The following is a 19,768-nucleotide window of genomic DNA, read 5'->3' as shown; positions in this document are numbered from 1 at the left end:
GATTAAGAAAAAGCCAAGGGGAGTGAAAAAAAGCCAAAGTGGCAAATACAAGTGCCACGGTGAATTCGACAGAGTAAAAAGTACGTGAAAGCAAGGCTGGCGGAGAAAGTGAGAGAAGCGGACAACCAAGAATGCCGATAGTTTAGTCTAGTGGTTTAATGTAATACGTTAGTGTAATACGTTATTGTAATAAGTTAGTGTAATAAGTTAGTGTAATAAGTTAGTGTAATAGAAGTCAAACTAGACAGTGACAGAGTTGGAGGGTGGCAGGGGGGAAGGTAGTAGGGGGGAAGGTAGTAGGGGACCAATTTCAGCAGTGGAGGGGGGGAGGGGGGGAAGTACCTACTGGTGAAGATAGAGGAACGGCTTATTAACAGGAAGCGGCGGTAGTTGCCGTGGGGAGGGGCCGAAAAGATGGGCTGGGTGGTAATCCGAGCGGAGAGGGGCGGAGAAAGAGAGAACGGAAAAGAGGGCGCGGGCGAGCCGAGACGGGGTGATTCTCATACCACTAAAGGGGTAAGAAAGAAGCCCATTTTCGGGCGAGAACGGGTAACGGACGCCGGGGTTCTCGCCACCTGCGCAGCGGAGCGGGCCAGGGAAAAAGAAACGAGGCGCGGGCGGTCACGTGTGCAGTCACGTGTGCAGTCACGTGTTAGAAGTGTGATTACGTGTGTGCATGCGGCGGTCACGTGGTTTTAGTCAGAGACTTTGTTATTTCAAAATACCTCACTGCACAACCAATACAAACCAATACAAACCAATACACTAATACAAACCAATACACTAATACAAACCAATAAACAATACTATACTAACAGCCTCAGAACATCACTGTTGCTAGTGTGGTTATGGGGGCACAACATCTCTGCATCCCCCCGCATGGCAAGCCCTCCTTATCCCCCTCTAATGAGGGAGAGAAAAAACAACCCGCTAAACGAGGACATACACGGGTAGTGTATGTATCTTAGAGAGTCCTATAATAGGCACCCACTCATCACAGGCTGATATAGTCCATATATTTGTTATTTAAAAGATACAAGGTTCAAAAGGTTCACTTTCTTCAATTACCGGGTAAACATAATAAGAGACACGCATATGACCCCCCTTTTATAGTTCTACAGGAAGCTTGCGCGGTCTCTGTTGTCCGTCTCAACAAAAAAAAAAACAAAACAAAAAAATACGAAAATGGAAATGCAAAGGGTTTCTTATGAAGGGGGGGAGAGAAGGCTTCACCGCTGGAACCGCGACACTGTGAAAATTAAAAAATCCGCCAAACCCGCGACACTGTGAAAATTAAAAAAACCAAACCCGCGACTGTTTTTTCCTCCTATTTTGAAAAGTTTCTCGTACAGCGTTTGAATTGAAATTCCCACTTGCATTTGCAATTGGATTCATATTTGAATTATTTTTACATTATTTGTATAAAATATTTCTACTATTTGCATTACTTGTATTAGTTGCATTACTTGTATTAGTTGCATATCCACACACTTCCTTTTCTCGAAACCTTAAACACCCCTAGGCCCCTCTTATGTTTATCCAGATCTTGGCCATTGCAGGCGCAATCCTGGGCTTCATTGTCGCTACCCTCTCCATTGCCGCAGGTCTTTATTACATCTCCGAAATTATTGAGGAAAACTTGAGCTTCACCAAACGTTTCCTAAATAGATCGATATTGACCGTCTCCTCTATTATGCTCCTATTGGTAGTCTTTGATAACTTCCCAATAAAATTGACCTTGTTTTCGCTAGCATCAAACTTGATCTACTACCAAAATTTAAAACATTTCCCCAATATCCATCTCTCAAATATCACCTTTATCGCCTCAGCAGTTCTGGCTTTTCTTAACCATTACCTATGGTTCAACCACTTTAATAACCCTTACATCCCATCCATAGACGAACGACTCGCCCCAGACTTTGTCCCCCCTCACTACCCTTCCTTCACAGAAATCGCATCCTTCTTTGCCATTTGCATCTGGCTAGTCCCCTTCGCCCTCTTCATCTCCATCTCATCAAATGAAAACGCCCTACCTCTGGCTGCAGCTCAAACTTCAGATCATGGCAACAATAAGGCGGCAAAATCGGCAAACTTGGTCAGGTCCATTATTAATAAAGCTTTGCTCAACTTGTCAAGCTTATCTTCAGCTCTAGGTTTCAACTTCAAATTCTCAAGGTCAAACTCAACAAACCCAAACGAACTTTATATATAGAAACCCTGAAAAAAACTAAAATGACTATTCTCCTCTGTTTATACACTCTATACAATTTCTTGTAATTGGACCCCTCTACTGATCCTCTCATCTACTGTATGATGCCTTGATCTACTTGTTCGTTTCGTGTAATCGCTTTTTTTTCCTTCTCACCGTTGCTATTTTTCATGCTCCACACACTTTTTTCTAAAACTCAACTTGAATACTGCAACTATCACCTCCACAGAGCAGCTCCCTCCACTGGGAAAAGCTATCCCCTTTCTATCTCCTTCTCTCACATGCAAGTACAGGAGTCGATCCCGCAGTACCAGCTTCTCCATGGTGAAAAGAAAATACTTGAAACCGCAAACGGAATCGTCGTTGTCACTCCAACAAACTTGGTCTATTATAGTTACAACTCCTCTAATGGAACACTGCACTACCAATCACAGAGGCAATTGGTGACTCGTACTGTAAAGTACTTAAACCATTGGGATGCACTCTTTGTCGAATCAGTTTCCAAAGACAGGTCTTCGACAAACATCATCTCATACCAGACCATGGCCAACACCCCCAACATCAAGTTGTTGCCAGATACACACCATTGGCACCGCTCCATATGCGGATACACATTCAACCGTATCAGCTACACCAAACTACACGAGACATCACCCTCTTCCTCTTTGCAGCCGGTATCCTCAATGGCCATTGTCTATTCTACCCCTATCGAAAATGTGTCTCTCCAGTACTCATCATCCACACATTCGATATCCATAGATAGTAGCTCCATCGCCGTGTTCACTTTCGAACCAATCCAAATATTCACAGAGTGTCTTAGTGATCAGGGGAAAATTAATAGGGAAAGTATAGCCCCAAAGACAACCTCATTTCTTTCTTCCTCCACCTCCCCGCTATTCCACTTCCAGCTTTTGGAATTCAAAGCATCCCATTTGATAGTTTCCATCTTCGATACTCTGCATTATTCAGACCTAATCGAAGATCGCATTTATCCACCTTTCCAATTACAGGGGAACATCACCTGTGCTTCGAGAATGGAAAACTCCAACTTCCTCATTGCCGTAACAGACGTTGGTGGGGTCTTCCAACTAAATATCAAAACCAAGTCGATTACCCCCCTCTTGAATACCCCTCTACCCATAATAGCAGACCAAGTCAACATAACTACCAAGCATATCATCCTACATGGTCAGCATACGGGGTTGTTGACCATCGACAGAGTGTCCCATCAAACAGGATACATCCATAATACCCTTCACAGATTCGATCAGTCCAATCTCTTCACTGGAATATCATATGCATATTCAACAGATTCAAATGACCTTGTCATTTCCTTCACTGATGGACATAATAGCATCCTGGCCAAAGAGACAAACAACATCGACGTCCTTCGTCTACATCCACACGGTGGGCATTCGTTGTTGGGGTTTGTCGATAATCACCGCTTTTTGACAAGGTCAAATAATAGGTATTACCTTAACGGAGAGGTGCAGACTGATTTGCATGACGATGTTTGCGCAGTCGCCCCTAATATTAGAATCTACAGAGACTCAATTGAGTATCTTGAAGATGAAGAGGAAATCCAGGTCATAAATAAAGGTACCGTTGGTGCCCTTAGTATCTCTAAAGATGCATCCATAATATATACAGATGCGAGGTTGTTGGTCATTATCCACCCCTATCCAAAAGGTGGCTATTCTTTTTGTGAAATACCATTCACACCTTTGAATATTAAAAGGCTATCCAACTCAGAATGCCACCGAGATGCTAAAATTGATGGTATCGATGCAGAAGAACTTCTACAAAGTTATGCACTATTCAACGAAACTAAGCTGCTCATTGGTTCGCTTTCAATTCCTTGGAGCCCTGAAGATCCCATTAAAGATGTAGAACGTGTTCCTAACTCCTTGAATAGGTTGTATGTCCTCACTTATTCTGGCTCCTTATGGGAATTCAACTCTGTCACATATGAATGTGTTCTCATCTTGCAATCGCTGAAAATAAAATTCTTGACATCCTTGGGGAAGGCAACGATAGTTGCCATTGGTAATACCTTGTCAATCGTAAACTATAAAAATTCAAATAAACTTGAGGAAATTTACAAATTTGATGGTGATGTATTATCATACATGAAAACAAGTTCTTCTGAAACATACATCTCGGTAACGTCGGGACTGTACCGTATAACAGAAAGTGCAACCCCTCGGTTTCATGAGTTTCCTATTAGCGGCATCGTTAAAGAACGAATCCAATATTCTGATTCACTATCTCTCATCTATTCCCAATCCCAGCTTGCTCTTTACAATGATAAAAGTGCAGAAATTTTCAGTATTTTCTCCGTTCCTGATATCTACCAAGTCAGGCTAGATTTGGAACTCAATCCTTTAACTCCAACAATTATCATATCCACATTTACGCTGAACCAAACATCCTTCTTGATCCAGTTAGAATATAGGAACCATTCGTTCCAACTAGTTAATTACAAACCAATAGATACATATTTCCCCATTCATATCGAACCTTATTATGGGAAGTATTATTCGGGATTACATGTTTCTTCCTACAGGGCGGCAACTACAAAGAGAAAGACGGATTTCTCAATCACACAAGAGATAAAAACAGATATGACGTACGATTTACAAAATAAACGTCTTCTCTATATATCAAGAGGAAACCGATTGGCCGAGTTAAGTCAAAATTCTCGGTCCTTCAAGAGGGGGGTGAGGCGGATCTTTACAAATCAAGATGGGTTTATATATCTTGTGGATGAAGATAATGCCATTTCCATATACGAGGATAAACCTCATGTGATTTCAGGTATTGAAGAAGCATCCTCTGTTGGTGAATATGTATGGATCAACGATCACAGTGGCCAAATTAGCGAAAAGCCAACGAGATTCAAGCCAGGTGTTTTGGGATTCATGGTTGCCGGGCTCAAGCTAGGAGTTACTTGGGTCCCAGATGAAGAAGAGAAAGTAATACTAAAAAGAAGAAAAGAAAAGAGAGAAGACATTCGTGGATTAGGGAGTCCGAATAGCAGTGAAACAGAGTCAAGCTCTGATATGAATTCCGACTCAGATTCTGATACCTCTTCTTTGGACTCAGGTTCAGCATCATCGGATGATGAAACCGAACAAGGATCCCAGGATGATGCGAACTGATAACATTACCATGTTTGATTCAACTTTGTATTACACACCTCACATTAGAACCTATTCGAATTGGGAAGATGAGAAAAAAAAACAGATAAAAATTAAAACACTATTTAATGTACACGTAAAGTTTTTTTTCGGGTTTAACATAAAATGAAGTTATATCTTCACATGTTATATCCAATGGTAATGGAAAGTTCAACTTGGATCTGCTCTCTGGGTTGTATATGAGGAGCTCTTTTTCCTTGACATTCAAGCTTAGTTCATAATCACTCGCACTCTGTAGTTGTGAGGTTATTCGTAATTCGTACTTGTGATTCAGTTTTGTCTTGTTAGCTTCTAATTTGGAAACTTCAACCTCAAATCTAATGCTCTTATTTGGCGTCTCTTTGGCAGGTTCAATTTTGGCTTTTTTCTTTTCTGCCCTATCAGACTCATCAACTTCAATTATCAATCCACTTTTCTTGCTTTCTTGTGGAATTAATGGTGGTAAATCATTGCGGTCATCCTGTTCAAGTTCGTCCAATCGCTGTGCATTCACAAAATTAATTGGATCGTCTTTTCCCTCATACATGTCCCTACTCAGTTTTTCCAATTCTTGAGTACTCTCCTCTAGGTGTTTCAGATCAATCTGAATTTTATCAGGGTGTTCTCCCATGTATGTCCTTTTAGGCAGGCTTATTGAATCTCGATCCACCATAAATTCACCTCCAATTTGAAATTCCACAGCATCAATACACCATTGGACCAATATGTCTTTCAAATCTTCATTCAACATACACCACATCATGTATTTATCATTTATAACACAGTCTATTAGAATTGACTTGTTGCCCTTCTTGTCAACTGTCTCCCTAGTCTCCGGAGTCGTTAAAATGGGGATCTCCCATTCTCCATTCGATATACTCACAAATACAGATTTCGGATCAAAGTCTTCGATAACTTTACCTTTTGAATCCTTCACTGGCTTTGTAGGAATTTTACAGTTCGTGCACACATTGATAAATAGTTTTGTGCCGGATAAAAATCCCTTGTAAGGTGTAAAGATTTTTGTTTTTATTACAAAATGAGGAACAAGTTCAATCTCCTCCAATTGCACGGCTCTGGTATCCTTTAAAAATGTCATTTCTTTTATTGCCTGTATCACTTTGATGAAACCTTGCCAAAATGACGGATATTTTGTCAGTTTCTCCACTCACTTTTTTTTTTAACCGGGGATTTATAGTAGATGCGTATTGATGTCCTCGCTACACCACCAAATACTGGTTTGTTTTCATGTTTTGTTTCACGCACATCTAAAATTCCGTGTTTTCTCTTTAACCAGTCTCATCCCAGACACTTTCTCTTCGGCATCAAGTAGATTTCGGAACAGTTCTATTTGTGCCTCATTCATACCAAGGGAAAGATATATCAGTCAGGGGAACATCCTTTTAAGAGCAAAAAAATAAGAAAAATTATCTACAATAGATTGGGCAATCTCACATAGTAACAACAATGGGGAATCGATTACAGGATGAATCTAATGTTCCAAAGCTGATAGCGGGGAATGACTTGCCAATCACCAGGGAAAACTCACCAAAATCGAAAAACATAGGGACGGTTTCTAAAGAGCCGCAATTGAGCTTTAAAACCCCTGATTCTAGACACACCAGAAATAGAAATGGAAGTTTGGTAAGATCTTCAACGATAAGTTCTGGGTCTAAATCTCCGGTGCGAGGGCATCTTAGGAGCTTCAGTGGAGCAAGTTGTAATTCTACACTCTCTAGATCTAATAGTGTTAGGAAGGGGATTAATTTAGGGCTCAATGTTATTGGAACTTCGTCTCTCAATGACACAACTAGAGACAAGGAACATACTCCCCGAAGACAGCTGTTTACGACTCCACTAAAACAAGAAGGTTTCACCTCTATATCCCTATCACAGTATAAAAGCGATAGCGAGCCCGGAGCACGATCTAGTATAGAAACAAATAATTCTGATGTTTCGTCAATAATCAACTCTCCAACGCCATCAATTCCAAAGTCCCAGGCCGAAGAGAATAAGATAGAAGATCCACTGTCTGATAAATTTCGTCTGTTGGCTTCTAAGGAGATGGAACTACTTGAAATTAAAAATCAGTTGAATGACCTTTTGAAAAGGAAAAGAGAAAGTGAAAATGACCTTAAACGACTAAAACTGAGTATTGAGAAACAATTATTGAGAAATTTGAAACAGCAGAATAATGAACAGTCTCGTCACAGGATAGATCAAAATATTCCAAAATCACCAACCAGCATACATAAATGTGTAATGAAGCCATCGAGTTCTACAAATGACCCCTTGATAAATTACTCAGGGGTTGACTCTTCGGTACAAACAAATACCAATGATACAACTCTGAATAACAAATATGATAAGAGACAATCATGGTTCTCTAAACCTCTTAGTTTATTCCAGCAATTTGATAATCTTATAACAAAAGAGTTTGAAAAGCTTCAAATACCAGATGAAGAAAATGAAGATTTAAAGCTCATTGATATGAGTTATAACGTCAATGATAAAGCAGCTGATAGAGATGCGCAATACAGCGCACCAATTAGATCATTAGTCTCTGATACTGCAAGCTCCAGTGCTGACGTTATGCAATCTGTATCACAACATATCTGGTCATTTGTTAATGACGTTAAATCAAACTTGTTGATTGAAGAAGAACCCGAACATGAGCTTCCAATAACATCTTCACCAATTAAAGACGAATCGCCCGGAAATGACAATCCGAAGGTTAGGATTAGGACAGCGTCAATATCTAAACGTCGATCCTACAGTCAACATATTCAGCATAAGAAAAGACCAAGTATGAATATAGTTAATGACCATATTGAGGTGGACAAAAATGCTGCTAAGGAAGTTATTCGTTCCATTTCTAGAAACGGAAACTCAGAGCCTGAAATAAATGACGATAAAAACACCAAAGAATTGACTACACCTGAAATAGAAAAGAATTCGTTAGGAGATTCGATCGATGAATCTGAGTTATGGGATAACGAACTACTGGATATATAAACAAATTACATAATATAAATGAAATGTAACATATTTTCAATTAACTTATAAATGAGGTCTACACGGATGAATACATGGAAGTATCATGACTAGTATTATAGAGTTCCTTTTTCAAAGAGATTAATTCTTTTTTTATTTGGTCACGCTCTTGAGACACAATAAAGAGATTTGCTTCTAAATCACGAATTTTGAATTGGTATCTCTCATGAGAGAGATCCACATCACCACCTTCATAACCAGATTCCTCACAATTGAGGGATTGGCTTTCTGGGTCAACGCTCTTGCTATTGTCAATGGAACCGTCTAGCTTGTCTTGCATATTAGAAACATCTTGATTTTTTGGGCCGCTTAAATGCCCAACAACAGAAGAAGAACTTGGGATTCTTGATGCTGATGATGGTAACCTTCCACTTGATGCTGAAAAGACTCTCCTTTTCATTTTCAGATCTTCTAATTCATTTTTCACATTTTTCAATTCATTTTTCAAATTAGATGATTCACTTTGTGCTAAAAGCATGGCCTTATGAGATAACTGTATAGAATTCTTCGATTGATTGTATAAGTGTTCCAACTCTTTTTGCTTTTCTAAGGATTCTTCTAATTGCTTAGTTAGTGATTCGCTCATTGCCTTGTATTTATGCAAATCCTCAGATACCTTGGATTCGACGTGAGGCCCAACTTTACTCCATTTAATGGATAGTTCATTGATCTTGGCTGTTAGTGATTCAATAGGCGGTACTTTTGACACCTCGCTTGCACCATTAATTGCCATCAAGTTTTCGATCTTGCTACGTAATGATAGGTTCTCTGCTTCAAGTTTCAAGACCTTCTCCTTCAAGTCCTCATCATCATGCAACCTGGACTCCAGATTGCTTATCTTATTCTTTTGGTCTTCAATCAGTCTGGACATCAATGGAATAGTACTCAACTCATCATTTATGAATTTTTCATATTCTAGACTTTTTTGAAGTGTAGTATCGCCGTTCAACAAATTATTGCTAACATCGGCATTCTCTGATATTGCTGGCTTAGAAAGTGAGTCTCCCATTTCCCGCTTTTTAAGCTGCTCTAGAAGCTGTGCTTTCTCCGACTCAAGTTTAACAATCTGAGAGTTCGCATTATTCACACTTCTTTTCATTTCACTTTTTATATCATTAACCATTTTAACCAACTTCTGTATTTTTAGATTATCTTTTTCAACTACAGCTGGAGAAAATGGCAGTGCTGCATGTTGTTGAATAGATGGCGTAGAAAAAGACGGGGAAGAATCAATCTGCTGATCGGGAGTTTTCAATGTCTTTGGCAATGAGTCATGTGAATCTCTTATTTGGTTACTCCCTAAGGAAACGTTACTTTTCTTTGCCTGGTTCTTTTCTTTGGATGAACTAGAGGGAGAAACATCATCTGCAAACGCATCACTCTGCATATGCGCCGGATTTATGGTCCTACCTTGAGCTACTGGAATTGTGACTCTGTCAATCGTTTCCAGAGTGATGTCATCACCATTTTTTTCTGAAGAAACATTTAACGGAGTAGTGACTGAATTCTCGATGGTTTTATTATTGGTACTGTTATTTTCATCAATTTCCTCATCTGAGTTAATCGGTGTTGACGATGGAATTCCGTTGGCAGCTGGAGACTCCACTAAATCAATAAAGGAGTTATTCCTTGACTGTTTTAATACCTCCTGTTTATACTCAGTTGGGAATTTGGCGGTGGGCGATTCTATGTTCTTTACTTCTTGTCTAGTATCATTCAAAACTTGTTTCTCTATAAACCTCTGAACTAGATGAATGTCGCATTCAAAAACAACTGAGCTAGTTAATGCAAATTTAGACTCGTCAATCAAATTAATCGAGGTATCTTCTATCCCATCAAAATCGTTATCATAAACGTCACCGCCCATTATAACGAGCTTAGCATCCTTGACATTTGCAGATATTGAATGGCCATATCTTGCTCCCGGAGAGTATAGTAAATCTGAGAACAATTTCCAGCTATTCATATTGGTGAGGTCAATTACATACAAATCACCACTATTTCGATCATTTATTTGCTTCCCGCCAAAAATGAACAAAAGTGACCCATATACTGTAGCCGAGTGGCTATGCAATGCTGGTGGTAAATTTATCCCTTTCAAGCGACACAAAGACCATCTATTGGTGTATGGATCATAGCAGTAGAGTTTGTCACTTACTGCATTCATATTTTTCCCACCAAATACAAATAACTTACCATCATATGCCGTAACAGTATGATTGGCCAGTGGTGGGGGTATATCACCATGAGGTTCCAATCTGATCCATCTATTTTTAGGGTCTCTAAAACGTGAGAGATCATATCTCCACAAATCATTGAAAAAAACTTCGTTTAATTCACCACCAAACACATATAATTGAGAGCACCATTGGTGATTCGCAGATTCGACATTCAACACTGAAATTTGAGTACCGTATCTACCACATGGTTTTTCCCCCATAGGGTCATTTATGGTCCATTTTAGAGACGTTATGTTGAAAAAATACAACTTATTATCCAAGCTTGGTTCATTATTGATTGCAGTATCACCACCAAATATGATAAATGCATTACCAATAAGAATAGAAGCATGTCCTGTTCTGGGAGATGGGACTTTCTGTGGATTTTCAATTGGTGATGCAATGTAGGGAGAGTTTTCAGAGTCCTTCGAATTACTATCATGGTTATCTCTTATAGGTTCTAGTATCCACATGTCACCAAACACAGCGTTCCCGGACAGGCCTCCCATGAGGTAGATGGAACCATTTGGAGCAGTATATGAAGATACAGCGTGGCCGAATCTTGGAAAGGGAGAATTATATAGTTTCTTCTTCTTCCACGGCGTCTTGGTCTCCACAATGACTTCCCCCTTCTCAGAATGAATACTCACATTCGATGGTTTATTAATAGCAGCATTGAACACAGTTTCTTGTTGTTTGGAATCGGAAGTGTTTAACGGTGGCCTTTTGTTTGATCCAACCTCTGTGTTCTCATTCTTCTGGTTGGTTAACTGTTTCACGTCTTCGTTTACCCTTTTGAAGCCTTCCTTCAATGCATTCACTGAAGGTTTGATACTATTTCCAGAGAGCTTCCTAAAACTATGCTGCTCATCCTTGATTTGATCTGCAGGGGGGGGTGGTAACTGAGACATAGGGGGGCTTCCGTTAGAGATATTCCCCTTTGGTGAATGTTTGTGAGGAGTTATTTTCCGGAAGAAAGACATTGCTTGGTCTTGTGGGAACGCCTCCAAATGTATACTCCTTTACTTATAAAGAATTATAAAAAGAAGTTGAAAAGAAACACACACCCCTTGAACATGCATGTTAATAAAAAATATACTTTGCAAACAATCATCTACCGATGAAAAGATAAATTCATAGCTGACTTGAAAAAAAAAAACGTTCTTTCGCTATAAAATGGGGCGGAACGGTCGTCACCTGAGGGCCAGTTATGAGGTATGGGAAGAAAGTTATAGCAGTTTTTACAACATCATGGCTATATAACCCTATAAAACAGCTTGTTCGTCAATACGTGTAGGAAGAAGATGTTATCTGTTTAAAAAAAAAAAGCAAGGTCGCATGATCAGCACACATATAAACCGTTTCTGAGCTTACGCCGATCTGCATATGCAGTGGAATTGACGAAATTATGGGTATCGAGTATAAAATCTGGTACATCACGAAAAAGGTTAGTAGCATTCGAAAACAGTGGCATATTTTGAATCTTTAGAGTGTAGGTTGTATATAGTAGTATGCTTTTATCTAGAAAACCCGCCAAACCATCCGCTGTCCTCGTCATCATCATCATCATCTGCACTATTTGCGTCTTCTCCAAATGGTGATGCTTTCTGATCAAACAGTAGATTTTTAAGAATACTGTTGCTATTATTGGCAGTCCGTGTCATACTCTCTTCACTGTCTCCACCACGTACCAGGAGGTTCATATTTCTCGTAGATATCAATTTAGGAATCGCCAGCTTTGTTCCACTGTGGCTATTTGAGCAACCCATTACACTGCCCATATTCGTGCTGCTTATTGCGTTAGTTGTATTACTAACTGAGTTTGTCCTGTCTTTTCCTCCTTTCAGGGGAACATTACCAAAGGTACCTGTTATATATGGTTTTGCAGTATTTTCCTTATTGGATTCATCGGAAACTCGAATATTAACCATATTCTGGATTTTGTCTTTAGTGCCAAATGATAGGATTGGCTCATCACCAGAATCTGATTCGTACTCTTCAGTATCAATGCTTCTGTCGGAGTCACTCCCCGTTAATCCATCAAACTTTACATTCGCATTTTGGCCTTGGGAGCTTTTACGAGACATAGACATGGTCATATTAATACTATCAAATTCTCCATTATGCTCCATGGTTGAACTTCTCTCTAAGAAGAAATGAGAATATGGATCACTTTCAATGGGAGATTGCTTTGAGTAGAAATTCTTATCATTCAGTTGGAATTTGCTTTTGTTTTCCTCATTGAAAGAGCTCAAAGACGTGATAGATCCTTTGTAGATATTGTTTTTCAAACTTTTCCCATGATCATCGAAATCATTGACATTGACTATCTTTTGTAGACCGTCAACTTCTTCATCACTATCACTTTCACTGTCACCCCCAAAATAGCTATGCAACTTATCAAGATCAATCACTTTTTCCTCATTTGTATCTTTGTTCAATCTATATAGTTGTCTTGATGATAAGGTTTGCTTTAATGACTGATTACTGTCCTCGTGGTGTTCTTTATCTCCAATGTTAATAGTGTTACGTCTTCTCCTAGTAGATAACACATCGAGTTTTTGCGTTGATTCAGGTTTCTTGGGTATACTCTGGATAATAGTAGTGTATCCAGTCGTACCTATAGTGAGTTCACTCCTTAAATTTTCGGGGTCTAGTTTAGTCAATTCAATTGGCGTGTCTAATATTTTATAAAATTCCTGATCTGACGATGGTGATAAAAGTTGATACAAATTGAAATCATAATCCATTAACTTGAATACTGACCTACGTTTTTCTGACTGCTTAAAATATATTGGAGTACATAACGGAATTTCATTGAAAACTGAACGACCCAATAAAATTTGCAATAATGTCGAAATAACTGCTCCATGAGAAACAATGAAGACAACCATATTCCTATCTGCCTTGGCGTCTTGTCTAGTATAATAGAATTGTAGTAGATATATCAGATAATAAAAACATCTTCTCGTGAAACTAGAAGCACTTTCACCATACTCACCGCAATGTCCTAGTTGATTATAAGACCACATAAAGTCTCTAGCATCCCTGAGCTGGTGTCTCGTTTGTGAGCTGAATTCTCCCTCGCAATCATTTTCGTTGATTTCTTGATTTAAATATGCATTGACATTGTTGATCATCGAATAACCATCATCGTTTGGTGGTAAATACTTTAGATTATAATTCTCATTCAACCATTCAGAGAGAGCCTGATCAACTCTTAATTTCACTGGGACTTTGCTGTCTAAAGTTTTAGACTTCTTAATTTTATCTAACAGCAACTCGCTTGTTTGTATACATCTGTTATATGGTGATGAATGAATCATGATCTTATCGGGTTTATGCTTTCCTAGGATATTTGTACTGATTTTCTTAAAAGCACTATCCATCTCTTCGGATGCTTTCCTTTGGTTTAGAGGAGGATCAAAATTAGACAACCAGCTAGAGGACTCAACATCTAGATTGAATTCTTCTCTCTGAGGTTTCACTTTCTGTGCTTGGTTGATTATATCTGCTATATTATCGGGAATCCTGTCACTAGGTCGCAACGAGACATTAGATTGGTCAGGAGAAACACCAGGTCTATCTTTATCTATTCGTGTTCCATGTCGTATTAACACTATATGCATTCTCTATAATTCCACGTATAATCCAAGGACTTTGTTTGCAGTACGCTCTGGATTTCAGAGGGTTCCCAATATAGCATTGAGCAGTATGCATGTGAAGTTTCAATTGGCAATCGACAGATTCCCCTTTTTTTTTTTGTAGGCCATCATCACGCATGGCGCTCTCGTTTCCAGAGAGGTTCCGACGGTTGGGTGAAATGTTTGTGCACAACAAAAAAGGCAAGGTATAAATTAGCTGGATTAGATGGTTAGTACTTATTGAATATTATAAACGTATATATGAGAGTAATTCAGTCTTTTACCCTATCCCATAGCTTACAATCAAAGTTAGAATAACATCTAAATTCATTGGAAAGACCATTTTTATGTTCAGGAAAGAAGTTGGTGACTTGAACACCTTCTTTTTCATAATTTTTCAAAACAATATCTTTCATCCGTTCACCTGTGCATGTGATTAACTTAGAAGCTGCACTTTTCAAAAGTAATTTGGCAGTCTGTGAAGACTTGAATTGGCATTCTTCCTCAAGAAATGGCGGGTCAATTAATAATCTGTCCACATTACCTTTCAAATCATCTCGAATATTTTCTGGTTCGTTATAGTCATAAAATCCGAAATGATCCTTGCCTGAAAGTAGCTCAAATCTTTTATCATATTCACAAAGATAGATGTGCTTTGTTGGCAAGGTTGAACGATCACGCTTATTGATAATTGCATATACCGATGGTGCACTCATGATACATACGACTGTGTCTTCTGTTGCGCCCTCGAGTAATGCATCCAGTAATGTATCGGCTGTGGAATCGGCATACCAAAATTGTGATAGTTGCCAGTCTTCTTTAAAATCATCAATTGTTAAATTGTTACGACTTTCAAATGCTTCTTCAGCACTCTTATGTAACTTTTGAAACTTCTCAATTCTTTCTTGCTCTTCTTGCTTGAATGATTGCAACGCAGCTAAAGTAGCAACGGACAAAGTACTATAGAAGATCAACACATTAGAAGAAATCGTTAGTAACAAGATTTTGTTTGATAAAGCACCCAAAAAAAGAGTGAAAATATGCTAAAAACTGAACACTTACGGCATGTCATCATCGGATTCCATTTTGTCTAATTCTTCTGTGAAGGTTTTCGTGTCAAATTGTGGATTTTTGAATTAAGGTTGATGCTGGTCAACTAGATAAATAAGTTCAGTATTTGAGCTCGAAATTTATTGTCAAAATAAATTTTTCATGGATAAAATTCTAGAAAATGCTTGGGTGTACGCATAAATGTAACTAGTGTTGACGTAATCACATAATCGCTTTAATTATGACATGCCTTTCACTCACTGACTACAGTATGTCCATTTTAAACTAATAGTATTTGTTCAGGAAAAAATCAGGACAAAATTGAAAAAAGAAATTCCTCCGATGCCGGGAATCGAACCCGGATCGACCCGGTGAGAGCGAGACGTGATAGCCATTACACTACATCGGATTAATTGAAATCTTTCTGTTTGCGCGCCTCATATTCTTTGGCCTTTCAGGCTTCTCGCGACATTAGGATAACCTTGCACACTTGAAACAATGTTGGTTTTGTGAGTTTGGCCGAGTGGTCTAAGGCGTTGCGTTCAGGTCGCAATATCTTCGGATGCAAGAGTTCGAACCTCTTAGCTCACAATTTTTTAATAATTTTTACTTTTTCACATAAAGATCATATCGTACTTGATATAATACTATTCAACATTGATGAAAGTTATGCAACTAATCTGTTTTTTACAATCATTACCGTCACGTTTGGGATTTTTGAACTTGTTCTTGTGGCCTCAAGGTGTTTTCAAGCATTTCTAGTAGTAGGGAGGTTTGTATCGAAAATCTTTGTCTTAATTAGTTGTGCAATTATCTATTCCAAATTTGACGGAAGTTAAGGTCGATCAAGCAAATTTGAACTGAAAAAATCCAAAGACAAGTATGTTTAGTTTTGATTTTTTAGTTCAAGCTAAGAAAAAAAAGAAAGTATACTTCTTTTCATATATTTTGAGCTGAAAAAGTTGCGCAAACCTATAAGAACGGATGAACAAAAGCCATAATTTATATAAGCCACCAACTCTGAAAAAAATTTGGTTCAGGTTTTGTTTTTTCTTAACAATTTGAATGCAAAAGGAAGAAAAGTTTTAGGTAGTGATGTCATACAATATTGATGGCGATATTAATTATGGTATAGTGTTACCTTGCGAAATACAAACCAAATTCTTGAGCACATGTCCCGTGTAAACTCTTGATACAGATACAGATTTTATAGTCTTTTGTTTCTTTGAAATAGCAATATTCACATACTAAAAATCTTGCTCTTTCTAAAAAGTTATTTTTATGTATGGAGGTTTTGAAAATAGAAAATACCGGTATTTAGATAATTGCATGATATCCTATATTTGAACCGCTAATATTAATTAGAAAATCTATCTATCAGGCATGGACAACTATGTCATACCAAGTTCTTAGGAATCATTTTATCTGATGTAAAGGCCATCTACCAAATTTTATGGATTCACAAAATTTCACGTTTCCATGGTTGTGCTTTGTGCAAACTATGCTTTAACTGGTACTTAACAACAGGTGTGCCTCTCATTGAAGATTCATTCTTTTTTTTTGTTCTATCGTAATATGGCTGATCTTTCCACTACACACTTTCACAAATTCTTGTGCATTCTGGGATATATATAAATATGACTGAAACTGTCACAAACTTCAAAATGAACATCAGGATTCTTTTCTAAAAGCTTTTACAGCAATAAACAAAGCAGGGTTTAAAAAAAAGCATCACAACAACTTCATAAAAGTAAAATCCGTTTTTGAATTTGGTTTCATATTAGCATTGACCAAGTGTATAAACACCATTGAAGCGTTGATTTTCTGCTAAAAGTATTGGCATAGTTACGAGTTGAGTTGTATTTGATGTTTATAAAAAGTTAAATTGATACCAAATAATTTTGAAAGTTTTTTTTTTGGCACAAAAAAATAGTAATACCAAAAGTAAAAATGGGAAACATGTTTGAAATTGCAATCATAATTTTTTTTTAAGTTTTTAACCTTTACACTTTCTTCTTTGACTTTGAAGATTAAATGTTTATTTCCCAACCTTCATTAAATAAAAACTACAATTCCAAACATGATACTCCTCTTCAGTTTTGGATTTGATTGACTAGAAAGACTAAAACATGACATCAATAAATAATTGATAAAAGATCAATTATGCGTATCATTCCTTCTCTTATTGGCCACAAATTTGTTGTAATAATGGCTAAGCATATTATTTGTGACTAATTATCAATAACATTTTTTGATAAACCTTTCAACAACTAATTGCCATTCGATATACCATCATTTGTTATTAATTGTTTGCTTTCCCCGCATGAATGATTGTATTACGCTGACATTGCACTCATGAAACTAGTTGGTGTGTATTTTATTTACTTTAGAGCTCGATAACCACATTTGCGGGTCGAGCTATTGTTAGAATAATTTATACCAAAGACTATATAATGATCAAATGACGAAAATTGTAATTGCATCTTATGCATACTTGTATCACATTCATAATAAAGAACAGATACATAACTAAGAAGACATTTCCTGCAATTAGAAAATAAACACGAACAAATATTTCATGACTTATTGGTTTTCAAGTGCTGCTTACTCTATTACTTAAATTTCTTTAGTTTCATTAGAACTGAAAAAAACACTTTTTATGATTTCAATTAGTCAATGTTACAGTTATTTTTATTTATATTATATATATCATTAAATGCAAAATTAATTCTATCCTGTTTACTGTTCTAACGTATCTATTTAACATAAATGTTGAAATTTCATGTCATGTGGAGAGCAGAAAGAGGACTATCTCTCGGTTTCCTAATTAGTTAATAAAATGGAAGATTGAAGAATATTGTAAAAATTTAGACAGAAGTTCTAGAATATAATTTAATCGCGGAAACACTTTTTTTTAAGTCACGTAATCACCAAATAAAGAGGGAACATTCAATAGATGTTCCCAAAAAATTAATGTGTAAAATCTATTGTATTAAAAGGCAGAAAGCAAATTTTACAGTAGGAACTACTAGCAGAAACTCAATTTTATAACTGGCAATTTGTCCGAGTGGTTAAGGAGAAAGATTAGAAATCTTTTGGGCTTTGCCCGCGCAGGTTCGAATCCTGCAGTTGTCGATTTGATCGTTTATTTTTTACAATTTTTTTGTGTAATGTTTAAGATAATCACAAGATTTTAGTGAAGCTAGTTGAAAGACTATAGTTTAAACTTATACTATTACACAGACTGTAATTCCTTCTTTGAGTTAATCATCGCAATTTTGCTTGCTCCCACATTTTTTCCAAGCTCTTTTTGAATATAGCAACATTATGGTCAATCACCGATATGGAGGTTATTTCATCATCATTCTCCAGTCTACTGACAGCTACTAATGCTAATCCTCGTATCATTTGATGTAAATAAAGCATTGTTCCATTTTCAAGACGCGATATGCATTTAGTTGGTCTGTATATTTGTGAGTTATCGACCTCTTCAGGTACGTTTCGGTTTTCATCATACGTATTCTCCGAATAAGTCGGCTTCTTTCTATTATCCTCATTGTTCGTTTCATACAAACCATCCAAATCTATTGAAACATCGATGAATTCTGCACAAACCTCATAATTTTGAATATCCACGGGCGATGAATCAGTAGCCACATAAATTTTCGAATTAATATCGAAAAGAAATACTTTATCAAAGTTGCTATATTGCATTAGCAAATCTAGAAGGTTCTCCAATGCAGGCAATTCATAAATTAATTTCTGGACAATCCTAGAAAAAGCCTCATAGATTGAGTGGTCGAAAATAGAAGTTAAGTAAAAAGAAATTTGAACTCCTTCTAATCCATAATCCAATAGATCATCCCCTACCCTTTGCATAATATCTCTTTGAGTGTCCAATCGGAAATCTTCAGACAATCCATCTATTTTGTGGATTAGCACTTCAATACGGATTTTGGGGTTTACGCTTACAGCGTACTTGATGATAACTCCCAAGTTTTGAAGGGCCGATAAGTATTCATCCTGAGAATCAATCACATATACCAAGGCACCAATGGATGCAAATATTTTTTCGTAGTCATATAGTGCAGGCTCAAAAAGGTTCAGTTGGCCAGGAAGTTCTATAACAGCCAAATCAATCAAAGACTTGAAATTCTCGGTTGTTGGTTTGGTTGTACTTTCCAAATATAATGTATCTAGTGGCTGTGTATTGTGAAAGACAACCTTGCAAATAGACGATTTTCCAGATCTCCTGAGCCCCATAAGAAGCACAGTGGCATTACTGTCTGTTTCACAATTGTGATTGCTTATAATTGATTTGTCCATCAAGGTAGGGTCACTTAACTGTGATTTGCCAAAGTGTCTTACTGCACGTTGTATTTGTAGGGCTCCACATTAAATCTTACAAATTTA

At 37.4% G+C, this 19,768-nt stretch overlaps 8 protein-coding genes and 3 non-coding genes across 11 annotated transcripts; 5 read left to right on the top strand and 6 right to left on the bottom strand.

Annotated features, from left to right (window-relative positions):
* Window positions 1–1,531: 1,531 nt before the first annotated feature.
* Window positions 1,532–2,212, top strand: C5L36_0E03720 (uncharacterized protein; the record flags this gene model as incomplete). Its single annotated transcript, XM_029467931.1, has 1 exon — window positions 1,532–2,212. One exon carries the CDS (start codon window positions 1,532–1,534, stop codon window positions 2,210–2,212), a length of 681 nt encoding a protein of 226 aa, XP_029323791.1.
* A 167-nt stretch (window positions 2,213–2,379) lies between these two features.
* On the top strand, window positions 2,380–5,370 carry C5L36_0E03710 (uncharacterized protein; the record flags this gene model as incomplete). Its single annotated transcript, XM_029467930.1, has 1 exon — window positions 2,380–5,370. The coding sequence occupies one exon, from the start codon at window positions 2,380–2,382 to the stop codon at window positions 5,368–5,370; it is 2,991 nt and encodes a 996-aa protein (XP_029323790.1).
* Window positions 5,371–5,470: 100 nt separating this feature from the next.
* C5L36_0E03700 (uncharacterized protein) lies at window positions 5,471–6,487 on the bottom strand (the record flags this gene model as incomplete). Its single annotated transcript, XM_029467929.1, has 1 exon — window positions 5,471–6,487. The coding sequence occupies one exon, from the start codon at window positions 6,485–6,487 to the stop codon at window positions 5,471–5,473; it is 1,017 nt and encodes a 338-aa protein (XP_029323789.1).
* A 368-nt stretch (window positions 6,488–6,855) lies between these two features.
* Window positions 6,856–8,403, top strand: C5L36_0E03690 (uncharacterized protein; the record flags this gene model as incomplete). The annotated part of the gene is made up of 1 exon (XM_029467928.1): window positions 6,856–8,403. One exon carries the CDS (start codon window positions 6,856–6,858, stop codon window positions 8,401–8,403), a length of 1,548 nt encoding a protein of 515 aa, XP_029323788.1.
* A 58-nt stretch (window positions 8,404–8,461) lies between these two features.
* On the bottom strand, window positions 8,462–11,644 carry C5L36_0E03680 (uncharacterized protein; the record flags this gene model as incomplete). The annotated part of the gene is made up of 1 exon (XM_029467927.1): window positions 8,462–11,644. The coding sequence occupies one exon, from the start codon at window positions 11,642–11,644 to the stop codon at window positions 8,462–8,464; it is 3,183 nt and encodes a 1,060-aa protein (XP_029323787.1).
* A 534-nt stretch (window positions 11,645–12,178) lies between these two features.
* C5L36_0E03670 (uncharacterized protein) lies at window positions 12,179–14,290 on the bottom strand (the record flags this gene model as incomplete). Its single annotated transcript, XM_029467926.1, has 1 exon — window positions 12,179–14,290. The coding sequence occupies one exon, from the start codon at window positions 14,288–14,290 to the stop codon at window positions 12,179–12,181; it is 2,112 nt and encodes a 703-aa protein (XP_029323786.1).
* A 287-nt stretch (window positions 14,291–14,577) lies between these two features.
* C5L36_0E03660 (uncharacterized protein) lies at window positions 14,578–15,372 on the bottom strand (the record flags this gene model as incomplete). Its single annotated transcript, XM_029467925.1, has 2 exons — window positions 14,578–15,265; window positions 15,368–15,372. 2 exons carry the CDS (start codon window positions 15,370–15,372, stop codon window positions 14,578–14,580), a joined length of 693 nt encoding a protein of 230 aa, XP_029323785.1.
* A 320-nt stretch (window positions 15,373–15,692) lies between these two features.
* C5L36_0Etrna9E lies at window positions 15,693–15,764 on the bottom strand. The gene has a single exon. It is a non-coding gene; the product is annotated as a tRNA-Glu (tRNA).
* A 100-nt stretch (window positions 15,765–15,864) lies between these two features.
* On the top strand, window positions 15,865–15,946 carry C5L36_0Etrna16L. The gene has a single exon. It is a non-coding gene; the product is annotated as a tRNA-Leu (tRNA).
* Window positions 15,947–18,408: 2,462 nt separating this feature from the next.
* C5L36_0Etrna11S lies at window positions 18,409–18,490 on the top strand. Its single transcript has one exon. It is a non-coding gene; the product is annotated as a tRNA-Ser (tRNA).
* Window positions 18,491–18,622: 132 nt separating this feature from the next.
* C5L36_0E03650 (uncharacterized protein) lies at window positions 18,623–19,681 on the bottom strand (the record flags this gene model as incomplete). The annotated part of the gene is made up of 1 exon (XM_029467924.1): window positions 18,623–19,681. The coding sequence occupies one exon, from the start codon at window positions 19,679–19,681 to the stop codon at window positions 18,623–18,625; it is 1,059 nt and encodes a 352-aa protein (XP_029323784.1).
* Between the last annotated feature and the right edge of the window lie 87 nt (window positions 19,682–19,768).

The sequence above is a fragment of the Pichia kudriavzevii genome, chromosome 5, assembly GCF_003054445.1.
Source record: "Pichia kudriavzevii chromosome 5, complete sequence".
Classification (NCBI taxonomy): domain Eukaryota; kingdom Fungi; phylum Ascomycota; class Pichiomycetes; order Pichiales; family Pichiaceae; genus Pichia; species Pichia kudriavzevii.
Note: the sequence above shows the minus strand (reverse complement) of the source record. Positions and strands in the feature narration are given on the sequence as shown.